Source organism: Molothrus aeneus, chromosome 7, assembly GCF_037042795.1.
Source record: "Molothrus aeneus isolate 106 chromosome 7, BPBGC_Maene_1.0, whole genome shotgun sequence".
In the NCBI taxonomy this organism is placed as follows: domain Eukaryota; kingdom Metazoa; phylum Chordata; class Aves; order Passeriformes; family Icteridae; genus Molothrus; species Molothrus aeneus.
Window position 1 is genome coordinate 16,436,739 of NC_089652.1, and position 19,097 is coordinate 16,455,835.

The 19,097-nt window shown below is 38.3% G+C and overlaps 1 protein-coding gene across 1 annotated transcript in view; it reads left to right on the top strand.

Moving 5' to 3' along the window:
- PDE11A (phosphodiesterase 11A) overlaps nucleotides 1-19,097 on the top strand; it is a 103,985-nt gene that overhangs the window by 79,746 nt on the left and 5,142 nt on the right. The window contains exons 15-19 of the mRNA XM_066553272.1: nucleotides 519-619; nucleotides 4,339-4,416; nucleotides 5,791-5,854; nucleotides 8,481-8,555; nucleotides 9,577-9,660. Of these exons, the coding sequence (XP_066409369.1) occupies nucleotides 519-619; nucleotides 4,339-4,416; nucleotides 5,791-5,854; nucleotides 8,481-8,555; nucleotides 9,577-9,660 (402 nt within the window). The remainder of the gene's footprint in view (nucleotides 1-518; nucleotides 620-4,338; nucleotides 4,417-5,790; nucleotides 5,855-8,480; nucleotides 8,556-9,576; nucleotides 9,661-19,097) is intronic.

A 19,097-nucleotide genomic window follows, 5' to 3' on the forward strand; every position in this document is an offset into this window, starting at 1 on the left:
GTAGGCAATGGCTGTATACACTGTAGGACAAAACAGTAATGGGCAGAGTGAGCAAAAGGCCTGCTTTGAATGAAAAACTGATTTAGTGTCCTTGACTGCTCCAACAGCAGTTTGTGTGCATGCAAGCAGCAGCACAGATAAATCTATTAGGATCACTACTCAAAAGCTCCAATACACAGCTCCCCAAAACATTTAATAAGATGAGAGATTGAGAGGTATCCATAGTTTTTCCTCATAAACTGAGTCTGTGCAGGGTCAGAGCAGAGAGTAAATCTTTACTTGACAGGCTATCATTTCAGCAGAGTTTAGAAAAACATATCAGGTGCTTGATAACAATCATCAACTCTTCTGCCTCAATGTAATCTTAGCAGTATTAGCATTATTATTTCATCATAGTTTTGCCATGAATCAGAAAAGGCTTGTGTTACAGAGCAACAGTAGATTAACAAGTTAGAAAACTTTTTTAAAAAACTATATTGATTGTTAGCCCTTTACCTCTTTTATCTCTTTCATTATAGGGTCACAACATCTTTGCTAACTTGTCCTCTAAGGACTACAGTGACCTTATGCAGCTTCTAAAGCAATCAATATTGGCAACAGACCTCACTCTGTATTTTGAGTAAGTATTGGCATTTCTGGTATTTGATGAATGAAAATTCAGAGAACTTACTCTAATGACCTATTAAATACCAATAAGGATATATAATATGAGAAATTAGTGTTCAGCTATGGTTGAAGAGATTTAGTCTAATACTTAGTATCTTTTAGACTAATAGATATATCTCAAGTGTCCAAATAAGTTTTGCTTAAATGTGTAACATGTCTGTATCAACCAAAAGCAAGTGAAATCTTAGGTTTGTACTTCAAAGGAATCCCAGGAACCAGTTGCAGCTCAGTTCCATAATTTTTCTGTCCCTGCTATGATCATTTCTTCAGGCACATAGAAAATCAATGATATTTGAGAATACTTTTCCACCATTTCAGCATCTCTAAACATTTGTGCTAAGAAATATTGTATTTAGTTACAGACCCAGTTACAAAGGTAATAAAGGAGACACTTTGCTGCTTTGAAGACGAATTATGCCAATTCACATCACGTGATGAGAATAGGTCTTAAAAAGCTTAACTGTGGAGAAGTACACCAGGATCTCTCTCACTCGGTTTTCTTCCATTTCCTTGTTTGCAAATTAAATCTCAAAATAGATTTCAAGTTGGTCCTGTATTTCAAATACTGTTGATTATTACCAAGCTCATCCTACTGAGGATGTGTGGGAGGATGCACGTAGTCAGAGGAGTAATGGTGTCACCATCACAGTGCACTTCTGACATCTGGCATTAGCAGTGCTGACAGATGTGCAGTTTCAGTGCACTGCCTTCCCAGTCATGACAATAAGTCATCCTTAGAAATTTTTGTTTGGCGTCCATTAGCATTCTATTCTGTCTGTCTTTCTGCTATGTCTCAAGTGAAAGGATTAGAGTTGTTCCAGAGGAAGTTTAGCTTAGATATTAGAGGAAAAAAAATTCACTGAAAGAGTGGTTAGACATTGGAATAAGTTGTCCAGGCAGATGGTGGAGTCACCACCTTTGGAAGTATTGAAGAGTGGTCTTGATATGGTGCTTAGGGGGAATATGGTTTAGGGGTGATGATGGTGGTGCTGGGTTGATGGTTGGACTTGATGACCTTGAAGCTCTTCCATTCTGTGAGATACAAGGACCATAGGTCCTCTTGTCTCATCATAAATAAATGCTGCAGAAATTGTGCTCTCAAGAAGGAGATGAGTGACAGGGACTGAGACGACAGCTGCCCTAGCACAGCTCCATGTGCTCCCCCTGGCCAAGATCCTGGAGACCCTGGAGGAGCCAGAGGGGGTTCACAGCACTGCCTTGGGATAGACTCCGTTCAGACCCAGATGTGATGGAGCTCTCTTCCCTGCCTGCCTTAAGCTGAAAAACTATGTGGTCAATTTGTTTGTCTAGTTCTAGTACAGAGAAATAACAGGACATAATGAATTTCGAGATTATTTTTTCTTACTTGCATAATTGATTTTTCGTGCTGCATAAATCAGAAGACTTTTAGCAAATGAGGCCTCTTTACTCAAAAGTCTGCAGATAAATTATTTTTTCCTCTTGTGTTACTACGATTCATTAATGAGGTGGTAGCTATGCTAGTTTATTTCCAGAAGTGCCTGAAAATCACTCTCTAGAAACATTGGTGCTTTACATTTCTTAAAGCCACCCTATGTGAACAGGTGTTTCTACACAAATACCTAATTTGTTTTTTTCAGTTTGCTACATCTTCAAGATTTTTGTAGAGAGGGGAATTCTCATATCAGTATTCTTAAAATGACTGAATCTAATGATCACAAGCTCCGGGTATTAAAACAGCAACTAAACTGTTGCAGAGCAAGACTTTATGACTTTCTCAAGGCATTACTTTTATACAAACAAACAAAAAGATGACTCTCACTGAAAGATCAGATGGGAAATATATTTGATTTTAGTTTATAATTCTAGATAAAGACACTTGTAGATAATACAAAAAGTAAAAGCATGGAGCCAAAATGAAGTTTATGGAAATTCATCCAAATGATGTCTTGAGCCAGTGGACTGTAGAGCAAATTAATTTGTTATACATAGGAAAACAACCTCTCTTCGAGGCAAAATGTAGCCAGAGTCAATGTTACTCAAAGACCCTGGAAAATTATAATAATTCAGTTTGTTTCTGAAATTCTACCATATTGTATTTGCTTATTAATAGAAAACCTCATCATTTTGGATATCAAAAAAAAAAGTCAGAAATGCTAAATTGTTTCATCATACATGGCTGCTTTCCTCTGGTTCAGTCCTTCCTACACTGAAACTTCTCTGTGGAGCTGGACTACTACTTCTGTATCCATTTAAACGGATTTCAAAGAAAAGCCTTAAAGCTTTTAGCCTAACATAAGGCCTTGAGACTCACATTTTCAGTTACTGTTAATGAATCTCTACATTTTAAATTTAAATATTTTTAGGTTTTTGGGGTGTCACCTTCCTGTGCTTTCAGCTTAAAACATTCTTGCCTGGTTTTTGTTCAGGAACAAATTAATTTCTCAGAATATCCAATACTTCAAAATGAAATCTTTTATTTCCCAAAGTATAAGGGATTAGATATCATCATGCAGTCATTTATAGCCCTCTTCTAGCTGCTGAATGAAATCCATTATAGAAAGGCCCTGTAGTAGGAGTGACTGGTCATATATATAACCATGATAGTCAGGGACCAGAATAATGCAACCTGCCCCACACAATGTTCTGGAACACAGAGTTTCTGGAAGTGTGCATCTCCTTGTATGCAAATATGTACTGGCTCCCATGAGACTGCACTGTCAATAATCACTGTCCAAAGTTTCAGTCTATTTGAAGTAAACGTAGAAAATACAAGACTACAAACTCTCTCCTGTTGAGGAATCTAACTACATTTCCTCTTGAAAAAGAGCACAGTCTCATATGAGATGGGGCACCGCACTGTCACTCAGGATGTAGGTATTTATTTGCTTTCCAGCTTTGATACTCATATGTTGTGTCACTGGGGGCAAGTTGCTCCAAGTTTTTGTACCTGAGCTTCTGTTACATCTTGGGCAGGATCTATTAAATACTGTAGTCACATTGCAAGCAGTAAGAGCTGGTTGGAGTCTCAATGCCATAAAAGATTACAGACTATGATGAATCAGAATTGTGATGCTTAAAGGCAACAATCAAGCATTAGTATGTTCTGTCCATCTCAAGTTTTGTCCCTGTTTGAGGACATAAAGAAGGCATGAGAAGACAAACTATAAGGACTAAGCAGGGAGACCTAGTTTCCAGTCTATAAGAACTATGAACTCAAGACAGCAGCAGCTCCTGTGTGTCTCTGTTTCTTTCTGTGTGCTGGAAATAACAGGAATTGCACAGCTCTGAAAAACCCTTCAGGATATAGAAGTAAAAACCATTTTGCAAGGACAAGAAAACAGAAGCATGTGTGTATTTCTGGGGTGTTTCTATTGTCTGTCTGTCCACTGCTGTAGGTGAACATTTCATGCTTCCATGGAAGACTGAACATTTCAGAGCCATTCATTTCCTTATTTGTGGAGACCATAAATCCAATATTGCTTTTACTAGGCAACTGTGACATTGATAACAGACATTTATAGAACGTGTTCGGAAATTAGTATGTTTCGCTTAAATGGACTGTCAGTGTAACGGCCTTAACAATAATACATGAGGTGCAGTGATTCCGTATCACACAGAGAGCTGTGTTTCTGCTGCAGTGCTGCCCTGGAAGTGTCTTATTTCCTTCTCTGACAATCTGGTTTTTTGCAGGAGAAGGACCGAGTTTTTTGAGCTTGTCAGTAAAGGTGGTTATGATTGGAATATAAAAAGCCACCGAGAAGTATTTCGGTAAGCACCGTTTTTTCTTGCTTTCTGGTTATTTCGAAGTGTAGCCATATTTGTTAAAGGAATTTCATGTATTGTGGACTGGAGGCTTAGAATAAAAGAGAAAGTATCTTGTTTTAAAAATACAATCCATGCTATGAAATACATGGTATGATTTTTTCAACATTAGCCAACAGCTGGAATTAATCAACATGACTTCACCTTCTCCATATCTCCTACACACTCAGTCCTGTTTTCTTCCCTTTCTCCCAGCCTCACCAGTTCCTGTTCAGCCCTTCTGCTCTTTTTCCAGAAAGTATCAATATTCTGCCTCTCTACACAAAGATCTTTCCTGTCTGTTTCCCTGACCCCTCTTCCTCTCATCTGTCTTTTTTCACTAGCCATGCACTTCTCTGCTCTTCCAGTGTGTACCTGGGAATTTTCTTATACAGAGTACTCTTCCAGCCCTCAGGAATGCCCTGAGCATGCATCCTATTGAAAATCTCAGACATTGTGGGTGGTTTGAGTAGATCACACTTTGTAGACAATAAAACGTGTGTATTTGCATATGCATGCCTGGTTATGTCTCATTTTATCTGAAATTTCATTAAAATTCTGTTATCTTTTGGTCTTTTGACAAAATATTGGCCATTTTCTATTTTCCATACCATTTCACCCATTCCTAATTTTAGATTCAGGCAATATATTTGATGCTTCATTTTCAGTGCCCTTGTTCTTCATTTAAACTTTCTTAGACTTTTATCTGCATCATGTACTGTACATAAACGCTTTCTACAGCTGAACGGTTTCCTTCTCCTAATGCATATAAAACATGGTTGTAGCTAGATATTAAACTACAGTGGAACCATATAGCTCACAGTAAATCTTCAATTTTTATTGTAGATGAGCAGTAGAAACTGCTTAAACAGTGTCTGGGATGCCTCCTGTGATTATAGGCTCTCTTGCTACAGCAGTCACTTACAAATAGGCATATAAATTAATCCAGTTGCAGGTGTTATTATGTAATAATACCCTTACTTATATCATGTGAAGCACATGCTTTCTAATATATTATAGGTATTAATGTAAGTAGTGTTAGAAGTATTGCAAAATTAGCAGTTACTCCCTTGCAATATCATTTCTTTTCTACTGTGCAATGCAGAATACCAAAATTCATCATCTTATGACCTGCAACACATTAGGATTCTGAGGCACAATTGTAATGTAAAAGCCACGCTGATGGCTAAGATTTCAAACATGTCATTCTTTTCTGGAGGAAAAGAAGGTGCCAGGGCTGACATTTTACATAGGTATTATTTATTTATGCGTCCAGAGCAGAGTTGTTTAGAAATTCAACAAAGGTTGATTCAGCTTGTATTGTTCATTTCTGTTTTTCAGATCAATGCTAATGACAGCCTGTGACCTTGGAGCTGTGACCAAACCGTGGGAGATTTCAAGACAGGCAAGCCATGATTAATAGCAGGGCTGGGAGGAGGCGGGACTGGCAGGACAATATTCCCAGGGCCCTGGCTTGCAAGGGACCAAAACTGGAATCAATTTACAGCAGTATTAATGCTATAAAAAAATAGCAGGGGGTTTCTGCAAAAAATGGTTTATTGCATAATCCGTTCCCTGTACACATGCTGCTGTGTGCATCTGGCTTTACAACCTCTCCTCTTACTAACATTTTAAATCCATACCCAAAAATGGATGGATTAAACAAAAAAGGCATTTAGCCACATAAAGCTGCATTTACTTGTTTCATCCCAAAGTTTTCCTTGGCAGTAGCAGGGTCTTCCCTAAATCAAAAATACCAACATATTATCTGCAAATTTTCATTTGCATAGAATCTTCAGTAGATATGATAAAAGAAATGTGTTCATTTTCTTAAGAATGTTGCAAAACTCCAAGTGTAGTATAGGGGTTTCTTTTACATCCTGTACGTAGAAACCAACAAATAAAAATTCAGAGTTCTGCTGATGATTAGGCTCTTTAGAAATATACATAAAAAATAGATCCAGCATTGGCAAACAGGTACAATATAAGAAAGCAACCTGTCCCAAAACTCTTGTCCTTTGTCCCATGATTTTCTCTCTTCTAGACATCTTTTTCTACCCAGAAACCATCCTTAGTATTTCCAGTATCCATGCCAGTCATTCTCTGTCCTTCAGTGAGGCCCAGAACAAGCCAGTAGAAGACAGACTGTGTCAGGTTTTGGAGGAACTGACAACATCAAGAAGCAAACAGAAAATATACCAGTGTAGCTGGGTTTGGGTACACAGCTGGAGGAAGTTTAGTGTAACAGCAAGTAATAGTTACAAAGATGGGGTGGAAAAGAGAAAACTAAGCCAGGTAACTAGAGATGCAAGAGCAGCCAAATTCCCTGGACAAGGAAGTATTAGAAGCTGAAAAGGATCTATGCAAGTTACATGCACATCAACTGAATAAAAATAACATTTATGGAGGGAGGGCTTCACCTCAGCTTTCAGTTTTGCCAGGTGAGTCTTTTTTGCTTTATCAGCAGACTGTGACAACAGTTCTTTCTAAGGCTGTTGCACCACTTGGCCAGAACACAGTTACCTTGCATGGAAATCAGGAAAGCTGCTTCTATCCTGCAGGGGGAAATTGAGTAACAAGATTTTTCATTGCCACCTGGCCACTGCTGCAGTGTGTGCAATCCCTCCTCATTTTTCCTCCGTAACCCAGTTAACTTCTGCATTTTCATTGACAGCCAAATGTCAGGTAGGGTCTGATTTCCTAGTTGTGAATCTTTGTGCTATGCTGGTGAATTAGTGCTGGAGTCTCTAGCAAACTGGGGATTTTTATAGTTGTCACTCTTGAGGTCTACAGGTAAAAAGTCCCCTGCAGCTTAGTTATACAGGTTTACTTTATATTGAAAAATTCCACCTGGGATTTCTTGAAACATTACTCAATTGAGCAGAAATGCTAGGAAGTCCACAGAGGTAAAACAGGAAATAGCTGAACCTTAACTGTGCCGCAAGAAAAAAAACAAACATATTTGAAAAATGGGAATAAGGGCCAGATGTAAGATGGAAAAGTTCAGGAAGAGAAGGTGGAAAGGATGAGAAAAAGGGACATAAGGAGAACAGGATCTGAATAGCACTGAGGGAGAGAGATGATACTATTTTTTAGTGATTATTTTTATACAATACACTTAGCAAACCCTTAATTGCTGCTAAGTTATTCAATCATTCCTCTTATCTGGAATATTGATCCAGAATTTTATTAAGATTTAAGAGTACTTTATAGCATCACCTACTTCCATATTATTTTGGTACTCCCCATTCCAACTGCAACAACTTGGGATTTGTGAACGTTATCTACCATGCAGTTGCTAAAGCAAGAAATGTTGAGATTTTATGAAGTACAGGTTCTCTGCTTAGTTTACCCTCTAGTTCCTTGGCATTATGAAATAATTTGCTAGCTTAAAAACAATACACTGGCAAGACAAGAGCTTTAGTATGTGAATGCCTCTTCAGTAGATTGGCTTCCAGTTTTTTTCCATCTCAAAATGTCACATGTGCTTACGTTCAAAGCCTCACACATGGCGAAAAAAATTGAAGCCTAGTGGGGGAAAAAAACCCTTTATGAATTCATATTAGATTAAACAACAGAGAGTATTGGTTAATTAAGTTTCTTTGATAAGCAAAATTATTTTTATAGGGCAACAGCTCGTAAATAACCAAAGAGCTCTTGCATGTTTTCCAAAGCATTTTTACAAATGTAATAGTGGATGCCAACAAGAAGCTATCATTTTCTGGCTTGGCCTCAGTTCTTGAGTAAGTTGTTATAACTGCATTGAGTGCTACCTTGGCAGGGCAATGTAATTCGCCAAGTCAATTCCCTGTCAAAAAGGGATAAGTCCCCGTGCCTGACCATGGCTGTTTATACCCCTTGTAATCCCAGTTCAAAAAACTAATGAACACATGCCTGATGTCAGTCCTGTAAGTGAGGTTATTCACTTCTTTACAGTTAAGCACAGGCTGAAGTCATAGTCTGAGCAAAACCTCATTATCCTAAAATTGTGTAACAAGAACTCTAATCTTTTATCATGACTTTTATTTTAGGCAGCTGAGCTGGTAACCAGTGAGTTCTTTGAACAAGGAGACAGAGAAAGATCTGAACTCAAACTCACCCCTTCAGTAAGTTTTTTATCATTTCTGAAATAGTTACTAATTTGAATAGAGGAAAAAAATATCATTGGGCTCATTCAGAAAAATGAACTGCATTTTGTACACAAAGAGAAACCTTAGAATAAATAAAAGCTCTGTCCACTAAGGATATGCATTTATAACCACATATAAAGTAGCTCTCCAGTCAACACAGTCACTTTTGCCCTTTCACAGTCCTTGAGTCCTTTTACTAGTTTTCTGTATCTATTCCTAAGGTGATCCTATCAGTGAATTTTCTAAGCAGCAGGTGTTGAATTTAATACACAGAACTGAACTAAAAACTCACAGCTACCTATGGAAATCAAAATTGTCAGATTTACTTCATGTTGCAGCTGTATATCTGTGTTATTTGAAATGCACTTCTATAAATATACATGTAAATATACTACTGTGATTGAAGGGATAAAATGGAATTGAGTGGAGTAAAGCCAGATAGGTATACAGTGTCAAACAAGAACTAGGAAAGTTTCATAAATATTTTCACTGAACAATTAGAAGAGAAAGCCTTATCCAGGTTGAATAACTCAAAAAGTTGAGCAACCATTATCTGGAGGCAACAGGAGAAGGGTAACAGAAAATATTCTAAAGAAGTTAACTGGGAGGAAGAGAGCCAGCCCAGATCCATCACGGTTTTGCTGAGCTGCAAAACCCTATGTGAGAAAAGTGAAAATTCTACTCAAAGGTATCTGCTTTACATTCCTACAGGAGGTTACTTACCACCTCAACTCCAACTGTGGAGCATTTATTTTACACTACAGAATTATAAACAAAAAACACATTCAGCTTAAAAGTTTCAAAACAGAATTGAAAATAAACAGTTTATTTTTCATGCCAGGCAAAGCAGTAGGAAGGCACCTGCAAAGATTGATTGTGGTTTACAAAGTGTTCTGGTTGTGAGAATTTGACCATAGCTGCAAAGTGCTGGATGATGTGTCTGTAAAATACTCCAGTGTAATTAAAGTACGACAATTTTGTTTCCTTCTCAATTCAGGCCATATTTGATCGGAACAGGAAGCATGAACTACCCAGGTTGCAGCTCGAGTGGATTGATAGCATCTGCATGCCATTGTATGAGGTAATTTTACTTACTGCTCCTGTAGAGTTCAGAGGAGATTATTCTTGTCTCTCAGAGTTAGCTTTCAGAGCAGCCTTGAAGGCTATTTGAACTCTTGTCTTACTTTGACTTTACCAAAAGTCTGAATTCCATTAAGAAATCTCCAGATTCCCTGAATCTGTCTGTAAATATCTGTAATGTCTGTAAATTCCTCTCTAAGTTATAAAAGCTGATAGGGTTTATTATGTTTGAGACAAACTGATTCTCATCATGGTGAGGTATGGAGCACTAGAGGGACAGTCTCAGTAGGTGTTGTCAAACTTGTCCAAATCTGTGTGATGCAAAAGGAAACTCAAGGCTGAGCCTTTGCACTTTCTTCTGACCCTAAAGGCTTGGCCTAGAGTGCACCTTCCCAAACTGTTACAGGGCACTTCTAGGCCAAGCCTTTAGGGTCTGTGATAAAACAATCTGTGGTTTAACCTGTGCTTCTTAACTCAGTTTACTCTTTTAATTGTGCTTCTGCACAGACTGCCTAGGTGCTTGGCACACAGTGTGTAAATGCCCAAATACTCCTTTATTAAGGCTAGAGATAACCACAGAACCATTAAGGTTGGAAAAGACCTCTATGATCATCGAGTCCAACCATTAATCTGGCACTGCCAGGTCCACACTAAACCATATTCCTAAGCAGCACATCTACAGGTTTTCTTAATCATTTCCAGTGATTCCACCACTTCCCTGGGCAGCCTGTTCCAATGTTTGACCACCATTTCAGAAGAATTTTTTCCTATCAGAACGCTTCTGCCTTCTTAGATTAAACAGCTTCAGGATTTGACTGAAACAACACAGACTGCCTTATGCCAGCAAAGACTGACTAGCCAGTGATAGCTGAGAAAACAGGAGGATGTTCTCATTCAGCATCTTTGGGGAACTGCAGCAAGTTCTCCCTGTTCCCACTGCACCCTAAACTGCCCAAGACCTCAAAGCAATGAACGGGTCAGCGATGATACACAGCAATAACAGCTCCCATGTTAACATCAAAATTATCAACTTGTGCCTGAATGTAGCTTCCCTACAAACAAATAAAAATGGATTGGCAGTTCCTTTCATTTTATAGACCAGATATAAAACCAGTATCATACAATAAGGACACAAGAAGGCCTATAAGAAGGACAATGTGCCCTCTCCCCTCCATACCTTGTGGCATATGAGGCTGCCACCATGGAAATAATGAAATGACTACCAAGCAGCAATGTCAATTCCTGTTGTGACAGGGAAAGCAGACACTTGTGTAAGCAACAAGCCAGGCTGCTGCTTTGCCAAGAGATCCTGTCCCTTTCTAAGGTCAGTCTTTGTCCTGACAAAATAAACTACAGCTACTGTTTTCAAACAATTAAGGCAAAGCGAGCAGGGAAGAAGAATATACATCTATATTGTTTAAAAGACCAAGAACATTTTAGACAATATGGAGGAGGGGTGATGGACACTGATCTTGGACAGACACTCTTTAAAAATAATGTTCCTTTCAATAAAATAGCTCATATTGCACCAGAATGCACATTATACCAGAATTCATTATTTCTAATGGCATCTGTAATCCAAAAATGTACAGTAAAGCAGGAAGAGCTGATAATCAGCCCATCCTCTGCATGAGAAAACTACATCTGAGCACTAAAGCTCTGGTTAGTTAGCTCTATCTTAGCAGGAGATCTCTGGGGAATATATTCACATCTGATTTCCCTGCTTTCCACTGTGTTTGCATCATGCTGTGCAGCCATTAGCCTGCTGCTCAACAACTTCAAAAAGAGACACCATCAAACCTGGAAGTCATAGCAGCACCAGCCTTAGGGGTAAACAGAAAACTTCATGCCATAGTATCACACTGCAGGAGATTCTCTCTTCAGTGTGGAGCCAAGTTTTAATTTTCATATCCAGCTTAATCAAACTTCAACACACATATCCCATCAGGAGAATATTCAGGCACTGTAAATCCACTGTTTAGGGCTGGCTGAACATTACAACTCTGGCCATATCCTAGATTTTGGGTTGGCGTATTTTTACATTCATTGAAATACTTGCCATTGTATACATTGAGGGAACTGCATGTGGGGAGAGAACAGGTTATATCACTACAAATGCAATATAAAGAGATGGAGTGGTATCTGATAAATCAGTAAAATATTAGTGGTACTATAGCTCACTACTACAGTACTTAGAAAAACCATCTTTGAAAAACCCACAAACATTTGATGCTTATTTTCATACCAAAATTAAAACATTAAACTAGAGAGAACAAAATCAAGGCTTTTCTATTTCTTTTTTTTCCACACTAGTGGTTAGAAGTCCTGAATCCACGTGGGATTCTATAGAATCCAGATCCCTAAAGGGAATGCTGTGGGGAATGCACCAGTTCCTACCAATGCAGTTGCTAGAGCAGGACCTCATGCTGTGCTCTGTGTTATTTCACACACACACAGCAGAGATCCCAGCAACCACTGAATACTGGCAGCTCCCATTAAAGAGATCAGCAGAGCTCCCTGAAGTTCTTTGCTCAAAGTAACTCCCAAGAGCAGGCTATTCCTGGCAGCTGAGGATGTCTGAAGTATGCAACACTGAAGGAACTTCACAGCCCAAACTTCTATGAGTGGTCTGACACCATCCCAGTGCCTCTCACAGTACCAGAACAAACTGCATCCTCTCTGCAGTCCAAGCTAATGAACTAGGCTACACCAGAGTGCCTTTGAGGAGTGGTTCATACCTAAAACAATATATAAACTTTGCAGTACATTTTAGTTATGGCTTTTCTTAGCCTTATAATTTTCCTCAGGTCTGAAACCTTCTTTGTGGAGATTTGGCTCTATCTGCTCTGCTGTCTGCATTTCCTTAAGATAGCTCAAGACAACTCATTTGGAGGTGCAGCAGTTCTCCCAAGTAAAGGGTAGTGAAGTCTCCTTTATTGGTGAACATGGATCACATTCTTCTGCTTACTTGGCTAGGACTGTCCCTGAGTTTGCCCCCTTTTTGTGAGAAGGGTTACAAGTGACTAGCAAATCACCAAGATCTATACAACTTCCATTAGCAGTCCTGTCTGACTGCCCCTTGGAATGCCCCTCCCACCCAGAAGAAAGAAGGTCAGTGATACACAAAATGTACTACACTATGAGCCACAGTAAAGACTGAAGGTGGATATAGCTATATATATATTTAAAAAAAAATATTCTCTGGAATTATGCACAGTTTTCCTATATCCAAGTGTCTAAATCAAAAACCTTTGTGCTTGCTCTGTAAACCTGACTCTGCTCCTGGCACAAGGTAAGCTATGGCTCTGATCCCTTGCTCTCTCCCCTATCTGCTACTCAATGTAGGAATCAAGTCACATCCAATTTCATATCTTAGTAATCAAATCCATTTCCCTCACACTGTGGATCAAAGGTCTGGGAAGATAAAAGCATCCCAATTTTTTGTTCATTGCATTTTATTACACTTAGGATATTATAATTTTGTTGTTTACATTTTTTGTTACTGTAATGATCCCAGATCAGAGTATTTTTATGTAACAGTGGAACTTTAGCCTTGAGTAGCAGAACAGCAATCCATTACACTGAATCTCAGATTTTAGGGGCTTTAGTTACACTTTACTGCATTACATTTGCTCTTAATTCAAAACTCATAGTCAGGGAAGCATTTATCAGTAGAGATGAGAAACAAGCTTATTAGAATAATAATTTCTAAAGAAAAATGTACTTTTCTGAAACTGTAGAGTATTTCAAACCTACTAATGTAGCTTTGGTATAAAACAATCCCTTGTTTTGTTAGAATATCCTATAAAGAGGAAGTATATGCAACTAAAGCAGAAAATTTGAAGCATCTCACTGAAAATAAAACACCATGGCTTTGCTGACAGCTGTGTTCACACAGAGAAAGTATTCTGTACCTATTTATAAGTGTTTGCATAACAGGAAACAGAATTTTGATCATTAAGACAAATCACCCCTCTGACCCTCCAGTAAAGAGATGCTAAGAGTTTCAACACTAACAGATTTCTCTTCTGGACTCTGTCATTTGTGTCTTCCTAAGACAGGATCAGTCACAGATTTTTTCCCAACTGAGATAAGATTTCTCTGTGGGGAGCACACAGAGTGGGAGAGTGAAGATCTTATTCTTTTAAATCATTATATTTCTCACAAACAACATCAAAGCTTCAGCGATTCACATCAAACAAAAGATGCTAACAGAAACCCAGCTCTGTTCAGGGCATTGTTAGGCAGAGACAGTAGCACTATGAATAGCAGGGCCAAAGGCCATGCACTCTGCTTCTGGGCAGATAAATACATAGTCAGGTAGTCAGTGACAATGACAGCAGCTATTTAAATTTAAGGGAGATGTCTTTGTGGAAGATAAAGCAGCTCATGGCTTTTACAACTTATGCGTGCCTGAGATTGCCCTGCTCACCTCTACCTTGGTGCTCCCTTGAACTGCTCCATTTTAGTGCTATTTTTAGAGCTATTCAAGATTTTCTTGGGTATTGAGAACTTCAAGCATATAATAGAATCTACAGAATTGAATTTGCATTACTCCATCCAGGATTCTGGGGGGAACCTGGGAAGAGTAGAAACATGCAGCCTAGCAAGTACTTTAAATGTTTTGAATGGAATGTGGAGGGACAGATTCCTTCTTTATCACACTGTTGGAAGGACTTAGAAAGAAATGTAATCGCTGTCTGCAACTCCAAGAGCTCTGATATACCTGCCTTCCTATAGAAGATAATGTCTGGCCTTGTAATTAAATCTATTTATTGTTTATGATAATGTAGCTGCAAAAGCATATGTTCTGCTTGTAAACTTAGATTAAATGCACAGGGTGGCATAAATGGTAGACCCTCTACAAAGCACACTAAAAATGCACAGAAGTCTTTAACAGTCATGGCTTCCTGTGTTTTAACTTCTCTGGTTCAAGAGCTGACTTTGACACTTGAATTGGAAGTACATACGCACACTGTGATTTTTCTTTTTTCCAAAGGTATATACTCTACTTGAAATTATTAGACAGGAGATTACTTCTCCTTCACAGAGAACATTAAAAAGGTGTTCTTCAACAATCATGCTCACACTGCTATATCCTGATCCCTTCCTCAGTTACCACTTCTATTCCTTTCCCTCTGTCCTTCAATTACAGTTTTGCATGATGAAATACTGTATAAGAAATTCAGGACTTGCACCTCTCCTCTGAGAAGCCCTGCCTGTCCAGAATGGACTGTATGGCATGGCTTAGTCCTTACCCAGGCAAGAGTTACTGGATGCAGCCAACATAATGACTTCTTCCTTCAGTTGTTTCTGTTCTGTCTATACAATTAGAAAAACTTCTACAATTTTTTAACCAATAAGACTTTATCTGTATGAACATTTTGGAAATGGCTTTCCACCATTCACCCATATCTGGGATTGTTGATACAAAAGTCAGGGCACTGCTCTTATATTTTAAGTTAGCAAATAATCAGGGGGCAGAGAACTCACTAGCTGTTCACCATGTACCTATATAGACAGTCCATGAAACATGTTCATAAATTGTCACGTATTTTAACCAAAAAAAAAAAAACCCAAAACAAACAAACAAACAAAATTTTAAAAAATCAGGACCAAGCTGTTTGGAAAGATCTGTTCAATGGAAGCAATTTGACCAGCTCTGTGTGATGCTCATTGAAGCCAGCTTTTCCTTTGTAGCATGATGAAGGAAGAGGAAGATAACTTTTAATAGTTTCTAAGGAATACCATAAAGATGCACCTTTTAGGCAGGGTTTATTTCTGACCTTTTATTTGGACATAGAGAGTGGGAAATAAAGCATTTATGCTTCCTGAGAGCACCTGGCTGACAAGGATTAGTAAGGCACATCAGCCTGGGATGCAGTTTGTGATACCAGGGACTGAGGCAGATCAAACAGATGTTGGCAGATCAAATTAGTCTCCCTCCTTGTTGAAATCCAGTGGGTAATATTATCCAAGGAAGAGCAGGTGCAACATATTCTGCTGTGTTTGTAAGAAATTTGCTTCAGAGGAAACTTAATCAGGCCAAATGCCAGTGCTGGGGGGCAGTTTGTAGCTAAGGATTATGTTAGGAAAAAGGGTTTGGCCCAGAGAAAAGAGATTTTTAGCACAGTTGAAGGATCTCTCTGTTGCCTTGAAGGAGGAACTTAAGTAGGTTCAGCACTTTCCTTGCTTTGTTTCTTCTCTGCTAATGATGAATCTATATGAGGCCATACAGAATGAATTCTGTGGAACTTGCAGAAAACTCAGATATTATCCCTGTAATAAAACTTCCGGTAATGGAACAAGCATTACCAAATAATTGTTCTTACCTATTGTCCTTAATCTGAGAAGCTTTTGTCTGCTACTTTCTTACTAATAGAAAAGGTCAAGAAGAACCATACAAGAAAGAAAAAACAGGAAAAGAAGAAGGAATGATTTTATTTGCAATTTCAGTTTAAGTCCATTACTGTTTCACAGTATAATATGGTAAAGCAGTTTTGGTGGTTTCAGAGCAAAGACATTTTTGTCTGTGACTATCATGAACATCTTTTTTACAGAAGATGCAAGGATCCTGATCCTCTTTTTCTGCTTCCTGAGAACAGGAAGGGTTTCATTTTGCCTTTGAAAACTAGAATAATATTTTTGTTATGGTTTTCATAACTTGGTGAGATTATTGATGCAACATTGTATTACAATCAACAATTTTAAGAGTTTACAAGTTTGTCGAAAATGTTTAGAAGAGGCAGCAGAAAGGAGTACTTTTTTTCATTCAGACAGGAGTACTTCAGCTTACTTCCGAGTCATCTTATGCCAAAACAGTCTCAGCTGAAAGGGCAGTTCATCAACAAAGGTATTTGGGAGAAGACAGAAAAACAAACATTTCCCATTGACTTCAGTGAAGCTAAGCTTTACTAAAGACTTTCACCCTGATCTGTGAGAAAAATTGAATCATTCATAATATTATAATTTCTGTTGCTGTTTCACTTAGAATTATCTGCCCAATGTGTTGTGAAGGACATGGCAGTCATGTATGGAAACGTATATAAAGATCTGAGGAAGTAGATTGAAAAGTTGGCAAATAAGGTAGAAGAGACAGCCAATAGAGGGAACTCAAATTGTACAGCAAATCTGAAAGAAGATAAATGGATAATTTAACAGCCATTCAGTTTTCAAGAAAGACAAAGCACAAAGTACATTGCATCAGAAAAGGACTAGAAATGATGATGGATGAAACACTTCAAGTAAGTGTTTAACACAACAGAATCACAGTTGCTTGCAGAATTCCCAGCTGAGGGTAAATTCAAAGAATTAAATCAGCATATGAGACTGATATGATTTGAAGAATTTTTCAAAATCCATTTAATAGCAAGGCAGAAGACATTGATCAGCTACTTGATTAAAATGTTGAAAGCAAAGGAGTTAGAAACATTCTGTCTCTGGCATGCTCCAGACATAGAATCAAAACCTTGAACAGCAGAGCTAAATAAGAAGTTATTATTTCATAAACAACTCCTCCAAGCAAACCCTTGATTTCATGAAATTGTAATGAACAACAGATGAATCCTTTGCAACTAATCCAACTGCAATACATCAGCAGAGCTACTTCAGTAGGTCCCATTCCTTCCGAATCACCCTCCCTTTGGCCACATATCACACATGTGTGTGATATTGGTCGGAGCACATTTTGCTACCAGGAGCTCTGTACATACTTTCCTCCCTGAAATACCCAGCACATTTCACCAATGGTTAATCTTAATTTATAATCATCCCTCTTTAGTTTACTTCCAAAGGAATACAGTATTATTCTTGCCAGTGTACCATCACCAGAAAGAAGCCTAACATTAATTCACAGAGGAAGAGCAGAACACTTGTGCATGTATTAGATTAATTTCCAGTCACCATTAACAATTTTTAGAGAGAAGCTAAAAGAAACTCCTGTTTTCTACAAGGGAAATTAGTAATATATTAATTTCTTCTAATTACATTTTTAGGCATCAGAAAAAAAAAATTCCCTGATAGAAATGAAAAAGTAATCCACTAATGCATTATGTATGTGATGACCTGGACCCTTCCTCATTAAGCCCTAAAAGGAATAAACAAAGTCCCCTTCAAATAGAGGGAGACTGCAATAATGTTTTTTTCATGAACTCAACCCCCTCACAAATACTGTATGTTTTTGAAGAACATAATGATTAAATACAGTCCTGAATCACTAGGGCAAATAATTAATTCATATACACATACAGTCAAGGGTTCATAGAAGTTAATCCCTACATCTTCTCTGTATCACTTTGTCTTCTGTATTCTGCTATGGAAGGTAGAATTCTAGCAATGTTTTTGGGTTTAGTATATGGACATATATTCAGAAATACTTTTGAGTTTTCTAAACAACTTCCACAAAGTATTTGTATTATGAAGATAAAATCTGTGGATGACTGCAGCACAGGTTCCCTTTTATCTGAACTAATCTGAAGTTCAAGGACTTTCAGATAGATGGCTCACCTTTGGCCTATGTATTCTCATGTGAAAGCCACTTCAGCAAAACTCAGGAGTCCAATTCAGCTTTGCTGTAACTGGTCATGACTCTCTTGACTTCAACAATGCTTCATATGCTTACACCGAGTCTGAATTTATCCCCATGGCTTCTCGGTCACTGGTCCTCCCTTCCAACTAAGAAACTGCCTACATAATAAAAGTGATTCATTAGAAACCACTGGGTTCCAAAGTAGAGTGAACACTGAGACCTATAACTTTTTTATATGTGCTCAGTCATAAAAATGAATTTATATGGTCTTATTCCATAAACTCACTTTACAAATATTAGCCCCGCAACCATACTTTCATGAGCTGTAATCTTGTCAAAGCTCATAAGTTAAGCAAGGTCAGAACTGGTCAATATTTGGATGAGAATCTCTGGGAGGGAGGGGGCAAAAAGAAAAGTCATGCAGTGTTTGTAAGGTAGGACATATTGCACTCGTCTTTAAAGAGATTTGGTACTAGTCTTATAATACAACAAAATTTGGTATTTGCTTTAGCAATAAGTTTAGCCTCTGACCACAGCTGTGCTGCATCTAGGCAGTTTCACTAATATCCTTGCCCAGAGATGAAGGTAATGTAGCAGATGAAGTCTTCTTCCCCCTACACCCCACTTCAACTCAGAAAGTTGGCACCCAGAGGAAGAAACAAATGCCTCCACTGCTCCCCATCACCCTCTCTCTGAAAGGGGTTTGTTTCTACTGCTACTACTCCTGCATTCTATATGCTTTATCTACCAAAATACACATCTCTATACACAAGGAAAGAAAGAAAAGAATGGAAAGAAAAACCAAACCACTCTGCCCTCCTTACCTTCTCCCATAAATAGCTTCCTCTAAGTATCTTATGCTCTTTCCCATTTGTGCTCTTCCTTCAGGCAGCCCTGCCCCTCTCCCAGGT